Genomic DNA, 25130 nt, shown 5'->3' on the forward strand with positions numbered 1-25130 from the left:
GGTTTCTGTGAGCAGCGGGCAGCACACCTGGGACAATTCTTCTCAGAGCAAGCCTTCATTAAGCAGGCATTATCAGGGCCCTGGCTATTAGTTCAGCAGGGAGCTTAGCTCTTGCTGGATGTCAGTAGTGGTGCAAGTTAAGATACACGCTCATAAATGGACACATCCAATGCCATTTCAGGAAGTGTGATGAAAAGCTGCTACATTAAGCACTATTTTACGCATTTCTTCTGGTGAAAATGCACTTTAAAATGTCTGGGCATTCAGCTACTGTTTGGAGCTATTAAACACGCTGCTCCGAATCTCATCTCTGGCAAGCATCCCAATTAAGCAGGCATACCGTTGATCAGCTTTCTGATCACATGGAATTTGTTCCACTGCTGCATCTGAGATAATGCTTTCTGCTTTGACGAATTTCATGTGGAACTAGGAGGAGGCCCCACCCTTCTCATCTAAAGAGAAAACACTCTCAGACTGCTTCCACCAGCAGCATCTTTGGGAAATGAAAAGCAGGTGAAAGAGCCATCTCTCATCTGTCCTGAAACTGGCGTGGAACAAGTCAGGCAGCAGGAATTACAACCAGAGCTCGTTTACTCTGAGCTCTGGGAAAGCAGGAAGAGGACAGCCATCACAGAACCAATTTTTATTTTTCTTCTTTGCCCATGTCTCCCTCATGGCACAATTTAGAAACCAGGGGCCTTTCTCATCAGATAAGGTTACCTCTGAAATGAGAGCACTAACCAGACAAACCAACAGATTCAGTCTCAGAGGCAATTTAAAAGGCAGCAGTGAAACTGCAGTAGAAGAGAACTGGATCTGCAAGATTGCAAAGTGGGAAGATGGGAACTTTCCAAAGAGGAAATCCCAAAGGTATTTTGAATAGCCAGCCAAAGAACCACCGTGAATTCCCCACAGAAGAAAACCCCAAACAGGAAAGGTTTGCTTTCAATACAGGGCTAGGAAACCAGTGCTACCATTTTGTGGGAATCCAGGATTTCCTCCCTATGCGCACGTACTTCAGTGAAAAGCAAAATCCACTAAAAGAGGTGCAAAGATTGCAGTAGATTCAGGACCCAGAGCAACTAACAAGTAGCTCATTTTCTCTTCCCATCTTTGAAATGGGAAGAAGTAACAGCATTCCCCCCATTTAGGGCAGAGAGGCCAGGCACTGCAGGTGGGACACCAAGAGCCAAGCACTGCTTCACAGACATGCAGGCCAGAAGAGTGTATCTCAGGATTTAGTCAGACCTCCTGCGTGGCACAGCCCAAGGAGCCTCACCCAACAACAGCACACTGAGTGCACATTGCCCCAGGAAAGACATTCACCCATGACTTGAAATGGAAAATTCCTAATTAGGCTCACAGTTAAAAAAAAAGGGCAGCTTATTTATGTCAGCGATGAAGAGCTACTTCAAAACCTCTGGCATTTCCTTAAGATATACTGAGAGACAGACCAAAACTCAGCAGGCCCCCCCCCAGATAGGCCAGCCAGCAGACGCCAGCCATCCTCTCCCTGGCACAATGGTATTCTCCAGCCTGAAAACTTGCTTTAACCAATAATCCCCAGCAGGGACAGGCAGTGAAGGCTTCTCCAAACCATCTGGCTCTGCAAATAGCTATTTCTCACAGGCTTCCCTTCTTCCGGAAGAGAAATAAATCTTTCCTGCTGTTAGTATAAAAGAATATTACCATGAAAAAGAGTGACAGAGCCGTGACATTAACACAGCTCTCTGCTTGGACAGCCAGAATGAAATTGGTCCCTCAGACACAAACGTCTTACGGTGTGGGTGGAATCCATCTTTCCCAGTTTCAGCCCACCAGTGACACGTACCTACTGGCCGCTTGCCAGAGGGCAAAAGAACTCCAGCAGCCTCAGCCCAGTGTAAAACAGCTATCCAGAACCAGACCCACTGCAATCAAGCCACTCTGTTTCTAGGATGTACGTGAATGAACTGGTCAGACTCCACCTGGTGCTAAGACGCTTCCACCTGAAGCCTTGAACTCGCAGGACTTAGTTATCAGAGGAAAGGAGAGGCACAGCTCCAGAAGTAAACAGGAAAGCAAATCTGGACGAGTGCGAAACCCAAATCTCCGCAGTGACTTACGATTGGCTGTAGCTGCGTGCCCGGTAGCATGAACTGCATCTGCTGAGCAAACATGGCTGCGGCTGTCTTTTGCTGGATCAGGTTGTTGCGTCCATTTATTTCAAGTTGTGTTTTTAAGTGCGGGGGAGGGTGGAGATATTTGCAGTTCTCTCGGGTACACCGGCCCTGCAAAACATAACGAAACAGCTTTTCAGTGAATGTAACGCTCAGGGCAGGCAGAGAAATTTAATTACGGATTGTTTGGGTTACTGTAACCCTGCCATCAGCTAGGCGGAGGCATTCTGGTCATTACTGCACCACTTTTGTGATTTTTCTACAGGAGTACAATGCTTAGGTGAAGAAAAGAGCAACACGACTTCTGCTGCTGTAACGCTAAGTGAACGCTATCAAAGCGAATCCAAAAGTGAAGCTTCCTAACATTAATTAATATGATTGCAAAAAAAAGAAGAAGAAAAAGAAAATACATAAGTCTAATGTAAATATTGCTATTTTCAGAAGCTAGCAACAACAGTTCCAGAAGCAACATCAAAAATCCCCCCATTTTCTTGCGTGGGTTGTTTCTCCTCTCCTTCCCAACACCAGACCACTTAATTGGCCCTAACAACCAGACAGAGAAACAAAACTGTCTCTACCACTACCCCACCTGCTCCAGGTAAAATGCAAGACAACATCCCTGTAAGAAATACCTCTGATCTTCAGCACGCACATAGTCTGAGATGCTGAGAACTGGGAGCAACGGGAGCAAGAGTTAAAACAATTCCCCTTCGTGCTTCCATTCATTAATAGCCACAGTGCCTTGCACCATTGACTTCTTTCTTTCTTTCCCCTAAATAAACAAAACTACAAATGAAGCCAGGGGCTCCCCAAAAGCAGAGGTTTGCTCATGTTACAGACCACCCGAAACTATCGCTTTCAAAACCATATGAAAATTGTGCTTTGCATAAATCATGTTTGCAGGCAGTCAAATGAAGATAAATGCAAATAGACCACCGAGCACAAAAAATAGTAATATATTTTATCATTAAGACTAACTAATGCTTAGATTGTGTTTTTTAAATCCTTTTTCTATGCATTTCATCCTCTAAAAAGATGTACAGGATACAAGAGACATCTTGTGCAACTTCTGCGTAAGTTTTATAAATAACTTCTATGCAAAAATGGTGGGGTGAGGGTTTTTTTTTTTTTTTTTTGGGAGGCAGTAATTCCTCTGCAGCTATTGAGAGCCCCACAAAAAGGTGCTAGAACAGAGGGACACGGAACTGCTACATGATGGATAACTAGTAATTGTTACTGCAGACAGCAAAGGAATAGGATCATCCATTACCCAGCCCTTGGCCCAGGCATTCTCTCCAAGGGCTGGACACTGAGTTCTCAGCCTCAATATAATTGAGCTTTCAAAACAAATGAAAAAAAAAAAACAACAACAAACAGAAGGGCAAACGAGGTAACCCCATGTTCTTGCCTGCTGGCAGGACCCTGCAGCAGAGCGGCAACCCCATAACCAGATCCACGAGGGCACCCTGTCACAAAGCACCATGCAGGGATGGCCCCTGTCTGAACCGAGGACACTCCCCTGGGGATTTCTAACATCTGTCCCCACCAGTACAGGTGGAATCGCTGCACAGGGCTGAGTAACACTGCACAAAGCCAACGCTGTGCCCCACTGGAGGGGCTGCCTTTGAACCATCTCAGCACGCCAGGAGTGGCATCTGCTACAGGGGAAGAGGGCTGCAGAGTGTGGGAGAGGTTGTGTGATGGAGCATCACGAGGGACAAGCTCCTGTATCTGCACCTTGGGGAGCAGGCAGTTAAACAAAACTCCTGGCTCTCCACTGTTATTTAGAAGCAAATAATTAAACGCAAGAAGTGATGGGCTAAACCCTCCCAAAGTTCAGAAGCCTGCATTTGCTCAGTGAGTCTCTGCCTTGCTGCTGGAGGAGGTGCTGAGTGCCTTCTGACAACCAAACTGCAAAGAAGAGGCTTTTCCATGCTATTGTTTTTGGCTTCTCTGCAATCTGACAGCACCAGATCCCTAGCAGCGAGTTAATTGCTCACAGGCCCTGAGGACATGAATCTTCACCGCCAGACATCGCTCGAAGTGAGGGTAAAACGGCACCACGCAGCTTGCTGGTGCCCAGACAGCCAGCCCTGCTTCCAGGCAAAGAAGTACATTAAACTGGGAGGAGAAGGAGAATCCTTTGGGATTCAGCTGGTTTGGGTCGTCCTTCCTGCTTCCCTGACTGATCCTGCTCGCCTTGCTTGCAGACAGGTGGAACAGCAAAGGCAACCACGCTGCCTCAAGGTGATGTCACACATTACCTTGATTTCGGTTTTCCAAACCAAGCTGTTTCTGTGATTCCACTTACAGCTTTCTCCCCGCTGACCCACATGCATCGAGGAGCTCACAATGAAGGTGGCATCTTAACAGCCCTTCCCAGCCAACAGGAGCCTGGCACTCAGGCTCAGAGCACGTCTGCTCTGTTCTGGGCTACAGCCTTCCAGGGCTTACACAGAAATTCTTCCTGGTTGGAACTCAGCACAAGTGCCTTGGGTTGAGAGAACACTAACGTGTCTACTAAATTTGGAATGAATCTGTGAGGTTGTTTCCACACAGGAATGGAGGAGAGGAAAAACAGCTGCCATTTTAGTGAGCAATACATACAGGGCCGACCCTAACCTGAAAAAGGGCTTTGCTATTCCAGCTGAAATTTTGCACGTCTGTGATCCCACACAGCCCAGTTGGCATGAAGCGTTGTTCTACTTCGTTCTTCCCCTCAAAACAGAGTTTAATTCCACCGGGGGTACTAAAAACAAGATGCTTTTATTATCAAGAAAACAACATACTTGATAAGGCCTGGCCTGCAAAGCTGTGAGCAGAAAGCAGCGCCCACCGAGTGCTGCTGGTTCCAGTGAGAATATGGAGGATGTTTGTAAGGAACTAAGAGCTGCGGAGATGCTGCTGCAGAGCAAAAGCTGTAAAGTGCAGGCACCACTGTCATTCAGGCCTCCCATGGCTCCAGGAGGGCTCAATGAATCACCATGTAAATTCAAAAATCACACCTTCAGCCCAGCTCCTACTTGTCATCATTTTGGTTCTGTGCATCATCAACTGCTGCATTCCACCATGACTGCTTAGAAGCCACCACTCAGATGGGTTTCACTCTCCAGCACCACTGTAGGTTGTTCATCTGACAACAAATGTTAGGAACTGACCATATGACAGAACAACACAAAATATTCCTGTCCTGGTGACTCCAGTTTAGGCCTCCAGCTAAGCAACAACATTCAGAATGTCTCATCTAAAGCAATGGGCACTTCTGAACACCCATGCTGGCAGGGGTAATCCCCTCCTCCACATTTCCATCACCATGTCCATAGCTCCCAATACTTCTCAGCAACACACGAGCTTTACCAGGCTGATTTCAGCTCAGTGAAAGCAGCCAGAAGGCCGAAGAAACTGCCATTATTCGCTTCTCAGTACCAACTGCACCACAGCAGGGAAAGCAATGGGGAACTGGTAGCAAATCTGCCGTGTGGATCACGGGCTGGGGACAAATAAGGACAACTCCATTTCATACCTGGGGTGGCCTAGGAATACAGTAAGAGAAAAAACAACAGAGTCAGGCTCCGAAGCCTCAGATGATTGTTTTTTACCACTACAAGGTGCTCACTGTTTTGATGAAGTGAGGAGCTGTGGCTCCAGCACAAAGATAGTCTCAGCACCAGCCAAGCACCCAAACTGGCTGGTTACGTGCGCTGGGAAAGGCACAGTGCTCAGAACCTGTCCCCTGACAGTCAGCAGCGTGCTGAGCTGCTGCGACCACTGCAGCCATCGCAGTGTCATTGGAGGAGTTTGTGCTGGTGCTGTTATTTCAGCATGAGTATTCATTCCAAGGAGGATGCATTCCCACCCTGTCCCAGGGTGGCACACAAGCCTCCATCCAAGGAATCACTACCCAGCAACAGACTGCTGCCGGCCCTGGGAACATGCTAAATATAGCCATCTTTTCTGGCTCCTCACAAAATGGAAGGAGTACGACGGACCATATTCATCAGCTTCTTTGCCAACTAGAGCCAGGAGGGAAAAGCATATGGACTGCGATTCCCCAGGCTCAAAAGATGGATATTAAAAATAAATCATTAAAGCATTTTCTGAGAGTATCTTCTCCCCTTTCTTCCCACATGCTCCCCAACCCTCACAGTAGGCTGCTGGCATGTGACTGACTCTGTGTTGCCAACTGAAGTCATGCTGTGATGGCGCATACTGTAAATGGTTGGCATCCGACACGAGCTAACGTGACAGCAGCTCGCAGTGTAAGTAACAAAGGCAGCTGTTTCGAGTGCAGCACTGATGGCAGCACACTTAAATGCAATAACAATACCTGTGTTACCAAGGCTGCACCTTGGTGTCTGCATCACTGCCTGCACACTGTGTGCCTGCGCTGGGCTGGGGGAGCCAGCCCTAGGCATGCTGCACAAGTTCTCCCCTTGCTGGTTGCTGAAATGAGCCAAACCATGCTGCAAAAACAGAACTTTCAGCACTAACCCAAGGCTGCGCTCGCATTTACACCCATGCCATAAGGCAGTTTGTCACTGCCTTTAATCAAGGATGCCGGTGAGGGGTTCCAGAGCACATCCGTCTCTGGTTTTAATGACTGCACGGCACGTCCTGTCAATCACCAGCAATTCTCTTGTGAAAACCTTTAAGCTAATGTTGCTTTTCACCCACTAGAGGCTGTAGTAGTCCTGGGCCCTGACTGTGCTGTCTTCTCCACAGACATTGATGACATGTGCAATGACTGACAGCAAAAGAAATGAGAAGAGATGAAGCAGGAAAGGATTTCCATGTTTTGCACAAAACCAGGCACCAAAACACAGCTTGACTACATAACTTCTCCCTGCATGAAGCAGCAGATTTCCATCCCCAGAGGAGCTCAGTGAGGAGGCACACGGAGACGCGCAGCACTGCTTACTCAGAGCTCTGGCTGCAGCACGAAGCACTGCCTTCACCCACTCAGCACGTGCACAGAGCCTGCTCCTGGCTGGAGAGCCCAGCACAGCTGTCATACATTACATGTGACACAGCCTCAGCCATCCAGTGTGTGCTGCTCCATGTGGGGGGCAGATAGGGACCAGGCAGCACAACTGGGCACAGTGCATAAGCTACCATGGGGCGACAGGAGCCAGCATGAGGGAGCTCAGGACTTCAGCCCCTGTGCCCATGCAGCACACTCTGCTCTAGGTCCGCCCTTCTTGCTCTCTGCCCTTTAAGAGGACAAGGACACAGCACTTGGTCCAAGCTCCAAGTCTTTTGCCCATCCTATGAGGACTTGTGGCTTCACAGTTACCCTCCCAAAAAAGGGAATCTCCAGGGTGTTTGGAAAACACTGTCCGTCCACCACCCCAACTGAAGTGCTTCATGCCCTCTACAATTTGTCCCTAAGTAATTTACATCAAGGGCCAGCACTTCACATGCCTGCTGCGCCCTGTGGCTCGTGCTGCTGTCTCCAACGCTGTGCTACATTCCTCCTCTCAAGCTGGTACAGAGCTGTGCTGGAGGAAGTCTGTCCATCTCACTGCCGGAGCAAAATGCCCGGCAAACATCAAGTAGCATGAAATGAGCATGTTTCCTAGTGCAAATGAAAAACAAAGAAGGCTGTAGCAGACAAGTCAGCCTGATCATTAGTGAGTGCTGTCTCCCAGCTCGGTGTTCATGCAGCCATGCTGTCACTCTCTGCAGTTGAAAGACGAGCTCTGTACATACCTTATCTGCAACTCCTTTCTACTGACTAATGAAATGTTAAAGTTATGCTGCCAACTGAGTCAGTGTTAAGTACAACCTTGCCACCTCCCTAGAATATTGACCCTGGCACAGTACATCATGTAACTTCTGCTTAACCGCGATGTATTTTTGCTTGTAGTGCTGGAGCAGCCCACTTTTTCTGAAACAGGTTTTGAGATATTTTCTCAAAGCACTGCTCCTCACTCGTGTGTTTCCATGGAGGGCTGCTAGCCCACTTACAAGGATCCTTAAAAGCAGGACAGGAGGACTTAGAGAAATGAGAGACCATCTCCAGGCCCACACAGATCAACCGCACCTATTTTCCCCAAACCTACTGTTTCTCAGGCAAGGGACTGCAGCACATCGCTTTCCTTGCAGCTGTAAAGCTGGCCCTGATTCCCAATTCCAGCTTTTCTCCTCTTGCAAGCGAATCCCCAAGCTTCTTATCTCACCCCAGAGGGCCAGAACAGCAATTATTCCCTTCCTCTTTGAGGAAGCGCCCATGCTTAAAGACTGCGGTCCCATCTACTGCCTTCCTCAAACCACTCTGCTCCAGGTGATGCAAACCATGCTCTTTCAGCCCCATGAGCGTGCTCTCAGCCTTTCATTTGGAGCTGCTGCCCCAGCCACCCTGCCGACGTGTGAGCACGCACAGGGCATGGAGCTCCAGCTCAGCCCTTACCGCCACCGTGCAGACAGGAAGATTTCTTCCCACACGCCCTGCAGATGACGCTGGCATTTATGCATCCCTGTGTGACATCTTCTTTACTTGTAGCAGCCCAACATTTCTGACTGGCGTTCGACCTTCTATCATGCAGCTAATCATTTTGCTTATAATTTTGTACTGTTTTAATTGAACTTGAAACTTCCCCCCTCCACAGATGATTTTTCCAACTTCTTGAGATTATCCACCTCTCCAGACCCGGTTCCCTAAAGTGCCTGTAGTTCCTCCCAAGCTCAGAGCATCCTATAAATTTAACAAGCATGCTCTCTATTCCATCTTCCAAGTAATCAGTTAATTTTTTTTTTTAAATGACATACAAACTGAACCATCTTGCCAAGAGCATCCTTCCAGACTGCCACTGAACTCCCTGCAGTCTTCCAAGGAGCTGTGGGCTGTCACACAAGTTTCTCCTATGCTTTTGTTCTCTGTCTTGTTCGAAAACCAATCTGTGCCACATCAAAGACTTTCAGATGAACTCCAGCACTCCCTCCCCCATGCCTCTTTACAATCATCCATCTCAGAGACTTTCCAGTTCTACTGCTCCCTCTGCTCCTGTGGCCATCACTGCAGGGATGGATGCTGGAGAGTTGGTGGCTCGCACTCCTGGGTCAGGGCTCAACCATGCACTTATATGGAATGTTTGGTACAAAGGAGCCAGTGGTCTGAGGTGACTTGTACTATAGTTTAATAGACAACTGCAAACAGAGTTGGTTGTTGTTTTTCTTTTTTTCCCCTCCCCCTTTTCTTCTTCAAGTGCTGGTATAACCTTGACATTTTCCACATGTGGGCATGACATCCATTTACAGAGAGCCCCAAGACTACCGTTAAGATGTGGAACTCTGTTGTGAACAGAACACAGCTGAAAAAGCACAATGCATCTTTTAGCCAACTACCAGATGGCAATCAGCCTTGACAGGAAGGGGAGCAATGTTGATATCCTACTGTACAGAAGTGTCGAGGCATATGGATAAAAATGCCAGTGTTGTGGTTGAGCTGCTAACTCCCAGGTACAGATGATACACATCTTGTGAAATGCTTACCCTAGCTACAAATGAGTACAGTTCATAAATACATGATTTCCTGGAAATACAATTCAAGCAGGCCCTAAGAAGCACAAACCACTGTTTTGCAATGTCTACAGGATGAGCTTTGCCTGACTTCTTTTAACTTCCCACCACTGGGGCCCAATGAGCCATCTCCCTGAGCTTGTGCAGGTAATTTAGAAGAAAACTGCTAAAACCACCCCAAGTGGTGTTCTGTCCTAACTCAGCTCCACCTGCAGGAGCCAGACAAACCCTTTCAGATTTTGCATGGAATAATCAGGCCAAAGCCAAATGCTTCTCAAGCTCCTGCTCTCGTATAGCTCAGAAGAGTGCTACAAACAGGAGAGCTGATACCGTGCATCATCACATAACTCACTCACTTCAGCCTCACAAAGCTGCTACCAGGGTGTCTAACCACACTGCAGCTGCTGCTCAGAGCTCTGCAGCAGTCACCAGCACAGACACTGCTCGGATGAAGAGGGCCGTGGCTTCTGCCAGGCCCCAGAGGGCCGGCCAGGCCTGCCCCTAGCCTGGTCTCCCTGCAGAAAGGAGTGCTGCCTTTTCTACATGCTGTTGTAAGTGGCATTACTCACAGAGGAGTGGGAGCTCTCAAATTCCCCTCATACATCCCCACAGCTGCAGTGGAAAAGCCTGTAGATCTGTCACAAGCTCCCAGCGCTACCAAGACAGCCCAGCTTGTTGCTGAAACAGAGACTGAATTTCCATCAGCTTCAATGAACACCAGGTCAAGCCCTTTCTCAGAAAGCCTAGGTTTGATTTTGACTGAAACGAGAGAACCCTGATGCTTTGTATGATTTCAAATGAAAGCAGGGGACACCTGGCAGCTCCAACTAGAGCTGTGGGTCTTTTTGAAGTGAAACCTCAAAGCAAAGCTCAGTGGCATGTGGAAGCACAAGGGAGCTAGGAGGCCCTCCAGGCAAACCCAGTAGCCAAGTTGTGCTCTCCCAGCAAAGTGATGCTGGGGCAACTCTGCAGTCCTGCTCTGCCCAGTTCTCTCCTTACAGCTGTGGGCACAGCTCCGAGGGCCCAACAGGAGGTGAAATAGGTTTTGGGCTTCATAACAATTCTGATCCTCTGTAGTCTTAAAAAAAAAAAAAAAAAAAGGCAGATCAAGCAAATACAGTCGCTTCAGTCCAGTGAGGCTCTTCTTGTCCAGTGAGTAAGAAAAATGCAGAAGGAATGGGAAACAGACAAAAATCCCTGGCTCTAGCACATTGGCACCATTCATCAGCCTCCCTGTCTCACCCTTGTGACTGCTCTGCTGGGTTATTTTTGCTTTGCAGAGAGATGGAAGGAAGGCCAGGAGGAACAAAAACATCAGCATCGTTTTTTGCAAGTACATCCGAGTCCAAATAAAAGCCATCGAGGGGACAGCTCAGGGGACTGACACTGCAGTGTGCTCTCCAGCCTAGGACTGGGAAGCAAGCTGCCCCTTACAGCCTGACACACACAAGTGGTCAAGCACTTGCAGTACAGCTGAGCAGGCTCCATCATCAGGCAGTGTGTGACAAACAGCAGCACTTTGCTCCAACAGGGGACATACTTCCCACCTTGCAGCAGAAACAGCGTAGCAGCTAAAGGATTTCACCAGTACATTCTATTTTTGAAGCCGGGCACAAAGCTTTTTGTGAGTAAAAATGTTAAGAGCCAAACATTAGAAGTGAAATGCTGGAAGCAAATGGCTGTACGGTGTGGTCAAATCCTACTGCAGCTCTGGCCCTTTCAAACAGTGTGCGTGAAACCATGGAGCACTTGGACCCAGGGTTTCTCCAGAGCAGAGGCATTCTGCTGGGATGCAAACACAAGTATCTAGGACTCCTGAACAAATCTGCAGCCTCAAAACGTTTGTCAAGCTTGTTTTTGTTACACAGCTCAAACCAGAACACAAGAGGAAAAAGCAAATACAGCAACATTTCTGCATCACTGTACCCTTTTTAGCATCACCTTAACCACTGACAGGTACTCAGAGCTATCACCAAGCTCTTCTTCAAACCAACGCGCTCTGCAGGCAAGCCCAGCTCCATGCAGACAAGCTTGTTAGCATGGAGCCCGTGTATTTCACTGAGTACCATCACCCTGGCAATTTCTTAAAATTTTAATTAGAAACAGAGTGACATGCCTCTGCTGTATTCTGTCAGACCCCAAGTAGCCACAGGCACCAGCTGAACTCCCAGCTCCTCATTCACCTGGCAATTAGGAAAGCTGAGAGCTGCTGTGAGTGAAGTTTACTTTTGCACATTGCTGAATACAGCAATGTTCTGCTGCATTTCCCCAGGACAGCACAAAGAGGTCATGGCTGTCCTGCTTTCACGCAGGATTTTCATTCCAAGCTGTTTGTTATACTGTTCTGAGTTTGTAAGAACTTCAAGTTATTTTGCTGGGGAAAAGCCCTGTAGCTCCTTCATTATATTTTTACATCTTGACAACTCTTTCCAGCTCTGTTCTCCTGCCAAGCCCTCTTCAATCGGGCCAATGGTATGCTCTGCTACGCTCAATGAAAAACGTGTATTGATTTTATGGTTTTTTGGTTTGTGGAACATTTCTGCTCGCCCCAAGCAATGGACAGCGTTTACCAAGTCCAAAAAATATATACTGAGAAAGCACAGCAGTGACAAAGTGTATTTTTTATGAACTGCAGAGACGGAGAGCAGAAAAAAAACAAGTTTATCTGAGAGATTACTATTTGCATTGCACAGTAAGCTCATTCCTCAGAAGAGGAACAGTTTGTTCAGTTGGTTTGTCGTATCTGCCAATACATTTTGATTAGGTTATATTCCGTGAGCGGCAGCAATCTGCAACACCACACACTTGGAATGAGGCTAAAAGAGAACCGCCACCAGCTCAAAGCTCTGAACTGACCATTTCTAAGCTCTTCCAGGTGTTCTTCTGCTACACACTCAGGTTCAGGAACGTTAAAAGCATAATGAAGCACGCTTCTTTAACACAGCCCCAAACACAGCTTTCTCCAGGCGAAACAAGCTCTTACAGACATCCCTTGTCCTGGAACAGCTCAAACAACTGATCAATAACAATTATGAAAGAAGGCACTTAGCGACCAGCGAAGAGAACAAGTTTAGAAACATGTTTAGCCATAGGATCGCTGCATGTATTTAGTGCAGGACACGAAGCAGGTGACATCCTGCAGTGTTAATATTTCTAGGGGTGAACATTTCGGTGCGAGGCTTATTCATAACCAAAGAAATCAATCCTACCTACAAGACGGCATTCCATTGATTTACAAAAGCTATGCCAGTCTCTTGGATAACACTGCACAACTACACCAATAAAAACAACAACCTCCCCCCCCCCCCAAAACACACACATACAAACACCCAAATCCTTCTAATAGGTCTCCCACCTTTTGTCTCCTGTTCTGTCACTCCAGATTGCTACTAAACCTGAGCAGCTTTGGAAAATACCAGGTGTAGTTTCTCTTGTGCCTTAAACCACTTTTTCATTGCAAATCCCATAATCCAATTCTACAACTTTCACTGGCTGATTGAATCCGTCAAGGTCATATGGAAAGTTGATGCTTCTGACCTTCCTCTACCTACAGTGTCTGTTAAATATTACAATTGAAGCAGTCAAACCACACGTAGACAGGACCAAGCAAAGTACATTAAAGCCCAGGAGAATAAATGTTAAAGCACTGTGCTCATGAATACAAATATTGGCCGTGTGACCACCCCCGGCTGCCTCACTCCTCACATTTGCACAAGGGAAAAGACAAACAGAGAAGCACGGAGACTGACAGCTGCACGGCCAAGCCCAACGCTTCCTCCTATCTTTGGAGGGCAAAGTGATGCTCAGAAGGCCTCGCTTCCCCTCTTGTTTAGTTATTTTAAAAAATGAAACTAAGGCAAAACGAGTTTATTTGCAAGAACTTGGCAGACAACAAACTTACCATCTGAGTACTAGCCTGATTTTTGTTTGTGTTGCTGCAAGCAAAAGCTTAATGGGCATAAACAGATCCCTGGTTTTCGAAAAAAAAAAAATAATGAAAAAAATTAATTCCATCTGGGCTGACAATTCACAGGGAGAATCCTCAGCCTGGAACCATACCTCGGCAGGATGGGCTCAGCCTCAGCTGCTGAGGGGCTGCCAGGGGACACCTGCTGCCTAAGGTGGCTGCAGGGGAATGGACAGACATGGCAGAGGGCCGTGACCCTCCCGGGTATCAGGACCTTTCTTAAAACAAACAAACAAATAAATACAAAGCATGCCAAACTTCCAATTTCACACCCATGACGTAAAAAGCTTGCTGCTGGGCACGGGGACTAACGGTGCTGCTAGCAAAATCACCTTCAGGAGAGCTCCCCCAGCCTGCTCAGCTGGGCAGGCAAGGACAGCCCTGCCCTCCCCTATCCAGGAGGCAGCGAGGCTTGAAAGGGAAGGGGAAAAAAAAAAAGAAAAATAACAAAGGGAAGGAAAAATAAAACCTGCCTTGCCCCAGGCAAATATTTCACCTTGGCTAGCTTCTAGAGACTGATTTAAGTGCGTTCTTTATTCTCTATTACAGCCAGTAACATATGCACATTTAAGTCGCAGGGGATTTTTCTCTTAAGGAAACCCCTTCAGATGTGCTCTTTAAGAAGTGCCTAGCACTAGAAAGCAGATATGTAACCAATCTCTGCTCAAGTCTCAAGTGAAAGGAAGGTAAAGGCAGTGTAAATATTTGCTAAGAGTCCAGGGCAGGGCCCACAGCAGCAGTGTAACACACAGGCTGCAGCAACAACAGGACAGGTCTTTCACAGGCACCAATTTGTCCACGGAGGTTAGGAGTAAAGGGCTCACAATGCCAAAGACAACGCCAGGCCATTTCTGTGGGCAAAGAAAGAATTTAGCAACACCACACTGCAAACTATGGGACAGATTTAACTGCAGGACACGTGTGCTAGTCACAAGCACCACCCAGGCAGCCAGTCTTAAGGGACACTGTGCCAAATTCGGTGCCAACATCTGAAAACTTGTTAATTTATGATGAATTTATTAGAACATCCTCAGCCGGAAAAAAAAAAAGCCTACATCTTAATGATCTGTCCTAATTACAACACTCCTCCCAGACTCTCTTTCCACCTCAAACTGTTATCCAGAGCCTGATGAGGGTCTGTGCAGATCTGTAGTCCCCACCTAGCTCAGGCAAAGCAGATCTGTGCTCTGGTTCCTCGCTGAGCACCTGACAGACCCTTCCCAGCACACAAGGCAGCACAGAGCAAACACGGCAGCCCGCTCCAGGAGCCGTTCTGCTCCATGCATCCCCCACACTGACCCACAGACCCGGAATGCAGAGCAGCTCTGGAAATGTACCACCCAAAGACAGCAACATCTAATAATGCTGGTTTTATCCAAGCAGCGCCAGGAATAGGGACTAACAAATACTGCATTTTGTAGAAACTATGATTTCAGACGCTGAAAGGTTAATTCCACGCGGCTGCTAATTAGCTCCGTCCCCCTCCCTATAAGGAGAGCTGCAGGACACGACACAAAGGTTGTATCTCATTCTGGAGATGCAGTCACTTTCTCCTGCAGCATGCAACTTTTGCCCTGCCAAAAATTCTGACCTAAATTCTCCTCTGAGTGGCACTGGTACAAGCCCAGAATAACTGCTCAGTAACAGAGCAGCTAAGAGGGAAACATGCTGCAGATATGTGTGTGTGCGCCCGTCCATTCCAGCAGAACAACAGGAGAGGAATAGATCAGGGCTTTCATTTGGGTTGCTTTGGTATTTGGAGTTTTTGTCTTTACCAACTGTTAGATTCATGTCTTTAGTTATTTCTACCTCCCCTGGCTTTTCTCAGTGTTCCTGAACCTAAAGCATCCCCACGCAGACACCTGCTTATTCAGGCTTCAGTCACTAAAAGCAAACTGCTCACACTGCTGTGGGGTTTTTCTGCCCTTTCCATATTACTGACCTGCTTTCCAAACTCCTGCCCTCAGCTTCACTCTGAGCCGCTTAGCCTTGTCCCAGTCACCCACACAATGCAGGCTGCCTGATGCTCAGCCTCATGCAGACACAGAGGAATGCAAGGATTTGCTTTCTAATGGAAACCAGCCTTTAAAAGCTATCTCGACAATATGATGCTGGCAGACACCCGACCTCATGCATTCTGCTTCTGCCACCAACAAGAGAGACCTTCAGACACAGCACAACCCTTTCTTAAAAGGACAGCAAGAAAAAGCCCTTTCAGCGCCCTGATTAGGAACAGCCAGGACAACAGTCAGCTCTGATGCAAACATCCATTTGCGTTTAAGCAAGATGGGTCCATCCCGGATCTGGCAAGGAGAGATTTTTCTGCAAGGAAGCATGACCTTTCCTGAGGACATCTGCAGCCTCTCTGGCCACGTGGGAGGAGGAGTAGCTGCAAAGAAGCTCCAGTGTCATTAGCGAGTCTGGAATGCAGCACAGCCGGTGCCTACGTCAGTGAACACCCGGCTGGAAAAAATGCTTTCTCTCCTTACGCTGATAGATGGGCTTCGATGGAGCCTGGGCGGAAATCCCATGCAAACTTGGGTAAGCTTCTCTGATTGAAAGAATGAGTATTAGAAAAAAAGGTACTGAAACTTTTCCCTCTCTTTGGGCTGCTCCTGGCAGGGTTACATTCTAAGAGGATGCTTAAAAATCAGTCTCTCAGAATTAGCACAATCAAGACACCAAACATCATTTTCATCAGTGTTTCCATCCCAGCTAATGTAAGCTCCATTCCATGTGAATACTTCTAAAGATTTTGCATTATCACGCAAAGAAACAAAGCAATAAAAATCCCCTTAATTCAATCTGCTCTACATCACACAAGGCCACAGCAGGGGAGCTTTGGCTGTAGGGGAACACTCAGAGATGGCACAGCTCAGGGCCCCACTCTGAGCACTATCCAGAGGTAGAACAAGATGTCCAAAGTTCTCACTCTAAACACATAAAACTTGATGAAAACCAAAATCCATATGGGTGGGGGAAGCCTTTGTCACCCTGCAGCTCTGCCACGTGAAGAGTTCCCTTCTCCACCACATCTCACTGCATGTAGGAAGGTACAACTTGGAGCTGCTCGCTACCGTTCTTTGCAAGTCATCTCCTCCAAATTACTGATCCTCCACAACCACGAGGCTGTGAGAGCGTGGGGAGAAAGCATCCAGTTCTGATTGTGCAGGGGGACCAACTCAACTGCATTTTCCATACAAGCAATTGAATTCAGTCTGCAGGTTGCACACACAGGCTCTGCAGGAGACCACTTCTGCACTTTTCTTACCCCTCAAAGACTTGCTAACTCAGGCACAATCTGCCTGCCTCCAGCTGAGCCTGTCCTTGCTGGATTGCTGCAGAGCTGCAGCCGCAGTGCTGCCTGAGTTCCAGCCTCCCCGCAGCAGACAGCTCTCTCTTCCCATCTCTACATCACCAGCTGAAAACAGCCCCATCCCTTTGCCTCTCAGCCCCCAAGGCACTCCTTCCCTGAGCTCTCATGAGCCGTTTGAGTGGGCTCCAGTGACAGGACTGTGACAGGGAGCTGGCAGGGAAGCAGTGCTGGTGCCGTGGGATCATCTCCTCCCTCCAGCAGCTCATTCTGGCCCTGCTGGCACGCCCCATACCCAGCCTTCCCAATCCCACTGGGATGTGTGGGAGCCCTGGGGGGGCTGCCCCCCTCCCTGAAGCAGCCCCCGCCTCCCTCCCGGCGCACTTCAGCTGTCCCTGTCCTACTTCCATCAGCCCTGACAGCTCCCTGGCTCCAAGCACCTCTGAGTCACGCCGCCTGCTCGCCTCGCTCCAGCTCCTACACTGTGTGCTACAGGGGCTGTACAGGCAACGCGAGTGACACAGCGGGGAACCAAGGTCTGCAGGGAGCTAACCACGATGATTGCTGCTTATCTCCAAGTGTACCAGATGCACTGAGAAATAAAAGTGACCACAGATGCAATAGGGAGGGAGAGACAGAAGAGTCTTATTGGGCTGCTTTGTTCAGTCCCTACTGATGCCACCACCCACTGGCAGGGATGGAGGGCTTGGGGACCAATAAGCCCAGGGGGAAGGAGGAAACAGAGCAGAAAGCAGATGGAGAAAAAGGGCTTTGGAACAAGGCTGCAAGTGTCATGACATGGGAGCAAGATTGGGAAGTGCTCCTGCAAAAAGTGCCAGGTGCATTTTTAACACCTGCCTCAATGGAGTTTGGGAAGAAGTAACTCCACATCCAAAGATGCCCAACTCAGCAAGGCTCCTGCTTCCTCCTGCCAGGCTTCTTCACCCAGCGCTGGCAGGGCTATCTGCAGTGCCACATGGAAGGGAAGCCAGGACCACGCAGGATCGGGTGGAACTTAATTATAAAAAGCAAACTGAACGCATGCTCTGATCCTGCAGAAACAGACAGCAGGAAGAAGACGCCAGTCAGCAGTATTGGGCAGCGCAGTCAGAATTACACAGGGGTTTTATTTTCAAGCTCTTCTCGGCTGTGGCAGAGGTCTTTAAGGACCTAATCTCCGTGCGATCGTTCCCAGCACCAGCCCTAGGATAATGTCTGGAATGAAGGTCTCAAGATTGTGCTCCCAGGCAGACTGGCTGCAGCTTCCTGCAGTCATGCTGCCCTGGCCATCTCCTCCCAGGGAAAGCAGACAGTTCTCCACATGCTTTCCCTAACACTTTTCGATGCAGCACAGCCATGCAGATCGCAGAGAACTGCTTTCTCGTTCAAAGCAGGAGCAAGGAGACAAGTAGAGTTAAAGCATCAACATCTGGTCTAATGGCTTAAACCTCCCACTGCAGCCAGGCATAGGCACTGCTGGGCAAAGGTGTGGACACCACTAATGCAACCAGCTGATCCCCACACTCCTGCCTGACAAAACCCAGTGAGCATCACTAGTGGGTCACCAAAGGACTGAGCAATGCCTCTGGTATCATAGCCTTTCCATAGGGCTAGCTAACCTGGTCCTGAGTTCCCATTCTTGGGACTGGTACTGCAAGCAGAATTTGTTCTTCACCACTCAGCAGTGCGCTGTGGACTTAACCAAGGGTTAGGGTCAGCAGCCTCCCTGCAGATGTGTTGGGTTGGGCACTAGGTGCTTCTCTCTGCTATGCAGACATACGAACACACAAAGAAGTAGCTTGTTTTAAACAAACACATTCCTGTACTGAAAGAGAAAAGCTTCTCCCCTAGCACACGGCTGCCACCTCTCAAACAAGGTCAAGCGCCGATCTCCTCCCCCACTGCCAATGACCTTATTAGCACTGATCATGGTTCTAATAATATCCTGCATTGTAAGCAGACCATCTGCCATAACATTTCACTACAAACTTCAGGAATTGCAGGTGTGCTTGGTTTGAGTACACTCACTTTTCAGCAAGCCAATTTTCCCCCTCAAGAGCACACCTTCCCCACGGCTTTAAGCTAAATGTTGCAGAAAGGCACCTCTAGATCACAGCTTTCCAGCTCGGAGCTCAAGCACACTGCAGGGACCATGCAGACAGGCCACAGTGCCAGCTCCAGGCAGGAGTAAAGATGCAGGCAGAGGTTAAAACCCACCAGCCCAGAACCACAGCCTCAAGCTCTTCTGACAATGGGGGGGCACCAAAATCCAACATGAGGCCAAACACCTGGCTCAGAAAATTGCTCAATGTCAAGCGTTTCTTGGAGCAGAGATCAGCATTTCTCTTGCCATGCACTCTCTATCGTGTGGACAGGAACAAGGTTTTACCACCTGAACATACTAGCTAGAGGTAAAAAATACTTTGCTTGACTTCTATCAAAAGAGAGAAGGCTTTCCCCAACAGCCAGGTTTGTTTGCAGAAGAATTAACCATGTCAGATAGCTGTTCATTCAGAAGGAGCCAGGTTTTGACACGCTTCCTCAGCTAGGACACCTGCCCAAGGCACCCAGAATCTTGTTACTACAGTAGCTCAGCTCCACTCAACCTTCAAAGTCTTCTTTTCTTTGCATTGCTCCTGAGGGGTCAAGCAGTGCAATTAGGCACAGACAGGCACTGCAACACTTGAAAGCAGCCTGAATGCTGGTCTTTCTAAGGCCATCCTTAGACATTGCAGGAGAGATCAAATGGGACAGGAAAAGGTCACTGCCTGGTTCTCCGCTGCTTTATGAACAGCAGTAAACAACGTTAATAAGCGTAAGACTGCTTGTGTGAAGAAACATTCATCCAAGTGCCTCAAAGCATTTATTTTAATGCCAGCATAACAATATTTATAGGGGCAGATTTTCAAAGAGCTCAGCTCCTCACTTGGAAATCTAACCGCTTATTTAAATATTCTGTGGGAGATGTCAGACGATGGGCTCTCCAGAAAACCTGGCACATCTTGTTTATATTTGTTTTGTATCTTCCAAACGGCTCAATTACATAAATGCACATTACTGCACCCTTTCAGATGGGTGAACCAAGCAGCAGAATACTATTCTCAGCAAAGGGATTACACCAAGCTGATGCTACGCTACTGAAAAAAATCAGTGACTCTGTACAAGCTCGTGGAGTCGTGCTCCTTGAGGAACCTTCCATCCTCTCCCCCCCAGCCAACCTCACCAGCTTAACGCAATCAAGAGCAAGAGACATGGTGAGGCAGCTTTGCTGATGCAGCAGCAAGGGAGGAGACAGTGCTCCAGTGTGGCTTCATGTTCACGAGGCTCCTGCCTCTCTCTGGGGACAGAAACTTGCAGGCCTGGGGCCTTTACTGGAATCCCCATGTCAGTGGCATGGATCAGGGCTGGAAGAAGAAAAGGTTGAGCTTTGGGGAAGGCCCCATGTGGATCTGGCAATGCCACAGCTTGCAGCACAGCACATGTCGAGGAGTGAGAGCTCACAGTACCAACATACCCCACTGTACTCCCTTGGCCAACTCCCGGCTCTGACTCAGAGCCACACAAGGGTAAGCTTTAGAGCTGCCAGAGCTTGCCAGCCAGGCTTCTGGTGCAGAGGAAACCCCTGGGGCTTGCAGAGCGCAGCACTGCTTTTGCACTGGGTCACAGGCACCGAGCTTGTACCTGTACATCCAAGCAGACTTGCTCAGCACACACACCTAGAGCTCGCGGTGCTGCCATGTGCAAGGAGAGCAGCTCTCCCCAGTTGGAAACCCAGAGGTGACAGAGGGAACTACAGACAGCTCTTCCCCTTGGAGAAGAGCAGGGAGAACCATTTCCCTCTCTTAAAACCTGATTCAACAGCTCATGCTTCAGCACAAGTTCTTTGCTTTCCATGTTAATTCTGAAGTGCTGCAAGTCAGACTTGGTATTTCACAGACTGGAACCTCAGTCCAGAGGACTTTGCCCTTGAAAAAGGGAAATGAGCCTGGGGAGCAGGAGCTGACATGCCATGGCCCGTGCAACATTGCAATATGCCCATAAAAGGTTTCAAAATGTATCTGCTTAAGTGGACTCCATAACTCGGAAGGGTTTACAGTCACATCCCAAAAGAATTTCTCTCCTGCTTTTTTAGGCAACTGTGAGCAGCAGTCAGCACTTTACCATCATCTTCCCAACCAGAAAACCAAGGTTACTTCTGGCTGATATTAATAATGTAAATGCTGCTGGCTTTCACCCTTTGGGATGGCGGTTTGCTCACGCCACAGGGACACGAGCAGGGCAATGCAAACTGCAGGCAGGCACAAAGGCTCTGCACTGCCAAGGCTGGTGGATGAGGAGAGCTTGGAAGGGAGATCCCGCTGCCAAATTTGCTTGGCCTGTCTCCCCTCAGAGCCCGCCTCTAAAGCATGGTCTCATGGACAAGTCTGTGCACACCAATCTGTTTTCCAATATGTTCAATGCAAACACGCCTGAGGAACTCACCCAAAGAGAAGCTGCAATAAATTCAGGTAGCTGCACAATGAAAGGACAAGTGGTCCTGTACACACCTTGCACCAAGGCTGCCTCAGGGGCCTGGCCTGCACCCAGCCCTGAACCTGACCCAAGGACCTGACACCAGACTGGCACCCAACCGCCAGGTAGCAGCAAGGGAAGCTCCTGTGGGAGCAAGGTCCCTGGGGTCAAGGGGTCAGGAGGTTTGGGGAGAACAGTGCTCTCTTCACATTCAAAAATAAAAGATCTTTCAGAACATTTCTGCAAAACCAGGGCTTCCCCACACAGACCTGCTCAGATTCTCAAGCTCAAATTCGGCCCCTAAGGGACACTGCACTCCTCCTAGCCCCAACGCAGACACAGTAACCCAGGGCAGAGAGGCAAGGGCACAGCTCAGGACAGCAGCCTTTCTACCACCAGGGCAAGGTTCTCCAGCACACATCAGTCACACTCCTCAGTCAGAAACAGAGTCCTTCAAGTGGAAGTGACTGCTTTAAGGGAAATACATTAACAACAGTTCTTACAAATAAAGCGTAGCCCAAATAAGTTTCCCCCAACCCCTTTCAGCTATTTGATTCAGTAGCTTAAGAAAAAAAAAAGCATCTAAAATATTCTACGAGACATGCAAGCATCCAGACAAGACACTGAATGTCAACAACATGTTGCTGACAGTCTATTTCTTGCCATCAAATGCTTTAAGTCACTTACACAGGTAAATGACTTAAACTGATGGGAAGTAAAGGTTTCTCTCAAAGGTGACTAGGCTCGAAACTATTCACCTGCATTATTTGCCTTTCCATTACACTAATGGAAATCCAGTCAGGGTCTCTCCAAAAATATCTCTATGGCTTTCTTTTCTTTCTTCCTCCTCTGTAAGAGCGTAACCATATGCTAAGTTCAGTGGGTGTTTTCAGTTGTTTCCTAGTTTGTAGTTTAAAAAAAAAGAAGATTCGATTGCAAATCAGTAACAATCAGATATAGCTCCAGCGAAGTCAGCACAAAACAAGTACAAATTAGCACAACTGTACAGAACGGCCTCAGGTACAGCAGTGCCAAACCTACTCACAGCCAGCTTTCAGGCTGCCGTGCAAGTTGGAAAACTATTACCAGATAATGATAACTTCTGGGAAACATACCATCGAGTAGAACTTGCACATCTAACTACTGGTTTTCTGCCTGTTCACAGACTATTTTTACACAGAAATGCTATGAAACACATAGCAGCTTCATGACGTGCTTAACATGTTATCTCCTAAAGTCAAAACTCATAACCCTGAAGTTTTCACTGCACTGCCTCTTGCCTCTCAAGGTGCTCTTCAGAACCCCACTTTGCATGTGAGAACACCCACACTCCAAGCAAATTAAAACGAAAAGACCCCAGAAAGCTGGGCTTGTGTTTTTTTAACCACGAGGCCACAGCGCAGACAAACTGAGCAGTATGAACGAGAGCTTCTTTGAACACTTGGTACACATCACCTACATATTTTTGAATAAGCAATAAGTGGAGTTATGTATCTGTGCTCCTAGTGAAGAAAGAAGTTTGGTGGCTCTTCTTCCCTGACATCTTTACCAACTGGAGAACCCAACGAAGGATTTGCTGGCTAGCAAATTAGGAGTCAGACAGGCTCGCGCTGCGGCGGCCTGATCCGTCTGAAAGGGAAGGTTAATGACTTGATGAGCGCCTGCAGACAGCCCACCACAGGGCCACCAGGAGCCTTTGTGAGCAGCGCCACGCGCCAGCAAACCGTGTCCTGACCCCTGCAAAAGGCATCAGCTACCCCATGGGATGGGGCGTGCCAAGCCCGGGACAAAAGCTGGTGAATGAACACAAAGGCCATCTCGGTTTACAGAGATGACAGGACAGTCTTCTCCTTTGCTCAAGTGTTATTTTCTACTTCGTAGCTTCTTAAACAAATGTTCCCCAGCAAAGCCTAACAGACTGCTCACCGCCCAGCCTACAAGCAGCTTGCAGCAGGCAAGGCGTCCCCTCTGGAAAAGCAATGAGGACGTTTCAGAACAATGCCATCTGCTGCTCTCTATCCCAGCACCCTGCAGGTGAAGGGGAGCTCCCAAAGGCCACAGTGCTGCTATGGAAGAAGAAAACTGAGTAATGGCCATGTGTCCCCATGGCACCTGGCCAGGCGGTCACTGCCCAGGGCACTTCTAGAACAGGGGCGGCACCGGCCACAGCTGGCTCAGAGACCCTGTGCCACCCTTCACCAAGCAGGGCACATTTGCCCTTCCATTTATACAAATTAATTCAGATAACACTCTTCTTAAAGAATAATGAGGTGGGGGAAGCACAAGTAGAGAGTGAGAGCTCTCTTGGCACCCGATTCAAATCCGTGAACAGCTTCTCACAGGAACTATTTTTAAATTTCATATCAATCTGCTTGAGAAAGGTTCCTTCTGTTGCCTACAAATGTGCAAGCTTTCCCTTCAAAGAACCACAGTTCCAGGGCAGCAGTCCTGCACTCACAACCTAACCAAGACCCAAATACTTGACAAGGGAAGCTCTTCACAGCCACACAACACCCTCAGAGCATGCAGGTGGATCCCCCCTAGTATCAATAAAACCCCTGCATCACCTCACCAACAGCCCTGTATCTTCTTCACATGCTTACAGGCAGCGTATGCTCATGTGAACCAACACACACTGAAGCATTTGACTTCTGGAAGCACAGAAGGAGAACTGCTGCATGAGATTGGGGAAGGAAAAAAACCGCAGTAAGCATGTAGATGTTGTGCGTGACCTGAGCAGCGAGGTGAAGCCATTGTATGCTGGGTTATCGAAGTTCCTGTATGAACGCATTGTTCAGGCTTAAGAGGTCTGTGAGAAAAAACAAGCAACGGCACTACACAATGGATGCAGATAAGCAACCTCTGAACAAAGCCCTGGGTGACTGCAAGACAACGGGAAAACTTATTAGCTGCGAGCATCCTATATCCTGTCTCCAATAAAGCAACACAGATGTTGTGCTAATGCAGGGCGTGAAGAGATGAAAAGAGCACTGAGCAGCAATGGAGCTCTCACTGGAGAGGAAAGGATCAGCGTTCAGCAGCTGAAGGGAAGAGGCTGAGCACAGAGACATCCACAGGACGGGCAAACAAAACCTCCCCATAACAGGTTAGTGTTAATGGTGGGGCCTCAGCCCAGCATTGTGCAGAGGGCTGACCACCTGGCAGGCAGCAGTATGGTGAAAGACAAAGGTGAACTCAGGGCATCCCAGCCACTAGGGGAGAACAGCTGCACGCTCAGACAGCTCCACATGCGTGCATAGCATTGCCCTTGCCACCAGTAAGGGAGGCCACTGTTACGACCGCAAGTCCCTAGATACTACTGCAAACAGGGCCTTGCAAGCCCAGCTCCTGCCCCAGAACAGAAGGACTATTGTTTGAACGGTTAGTCACCGGGGCTGTTATCTCCTCTGGGAAATGTGTGGTGCACACACATCCACCCACCCTGGCTAACCTGCCGGTTGTTAAAGCAGGCTGTGGTTCTGGAGCTGCACCCTGCAGTGGGGCAGCAGCAGCCGGTGCTCCCAGCGAGAGCACCAGGACCCACCCAGAGGATCTGCATGGAGGAAAGAAGGGCTCAGACCCACTCCCTGGGGGAGTAGCAGGGTGCAGAAATTGCCCCCACCATCAAGCCGTGTGCTCTCTCTCATCCAGGTGTGCTGGC

The 25130-nt window shown here is 48.5% G+C and overlaps 1 protein-coding gene across 6 annotated transcripts in view; it reads right to left on the bottom strand.

Annotated features, from left to right (window-relative positions):
- Positions 1-25130, bottom strand: part of MBNL3 (muscleblind like splicing regulator 3) — an 89706-nt gene that overhangs the window by 32777 nt on the left and 31799 nt on the right. For all 6 annotated transcript variants that reach the window (XR_002441551.1, XM_021406179.1, XM_021406181.1 and 3 more), the window contains one exon: positions 2106-2270. Coding sequence is in view for 5 of the 6 variants with exons in the window: in XM_021406179.1 (XP_021261854.1) it covers positions 2106-2270 (165 nt within the window). In the remaining variant the exon portion in view is untranslated. The remainder of the gene's footprint in view (positions 1-2105; positions 2271-25130) is intronic.

This window comes from Numida meleagris, chromosome 8, assembly GCF_002078875.1.
Source record: "Numida meleagris isolate 19003 breed g44 Domestic line chromosome 8, NumMel1.0, whole genome shotgun sequence".
In the NCBI taxonomy this organism is placed as follows: Eukaryota; Metazoa; Chordata; class Aves; order Galliformes; family Numididae; genus Numida; species Numida meleagris.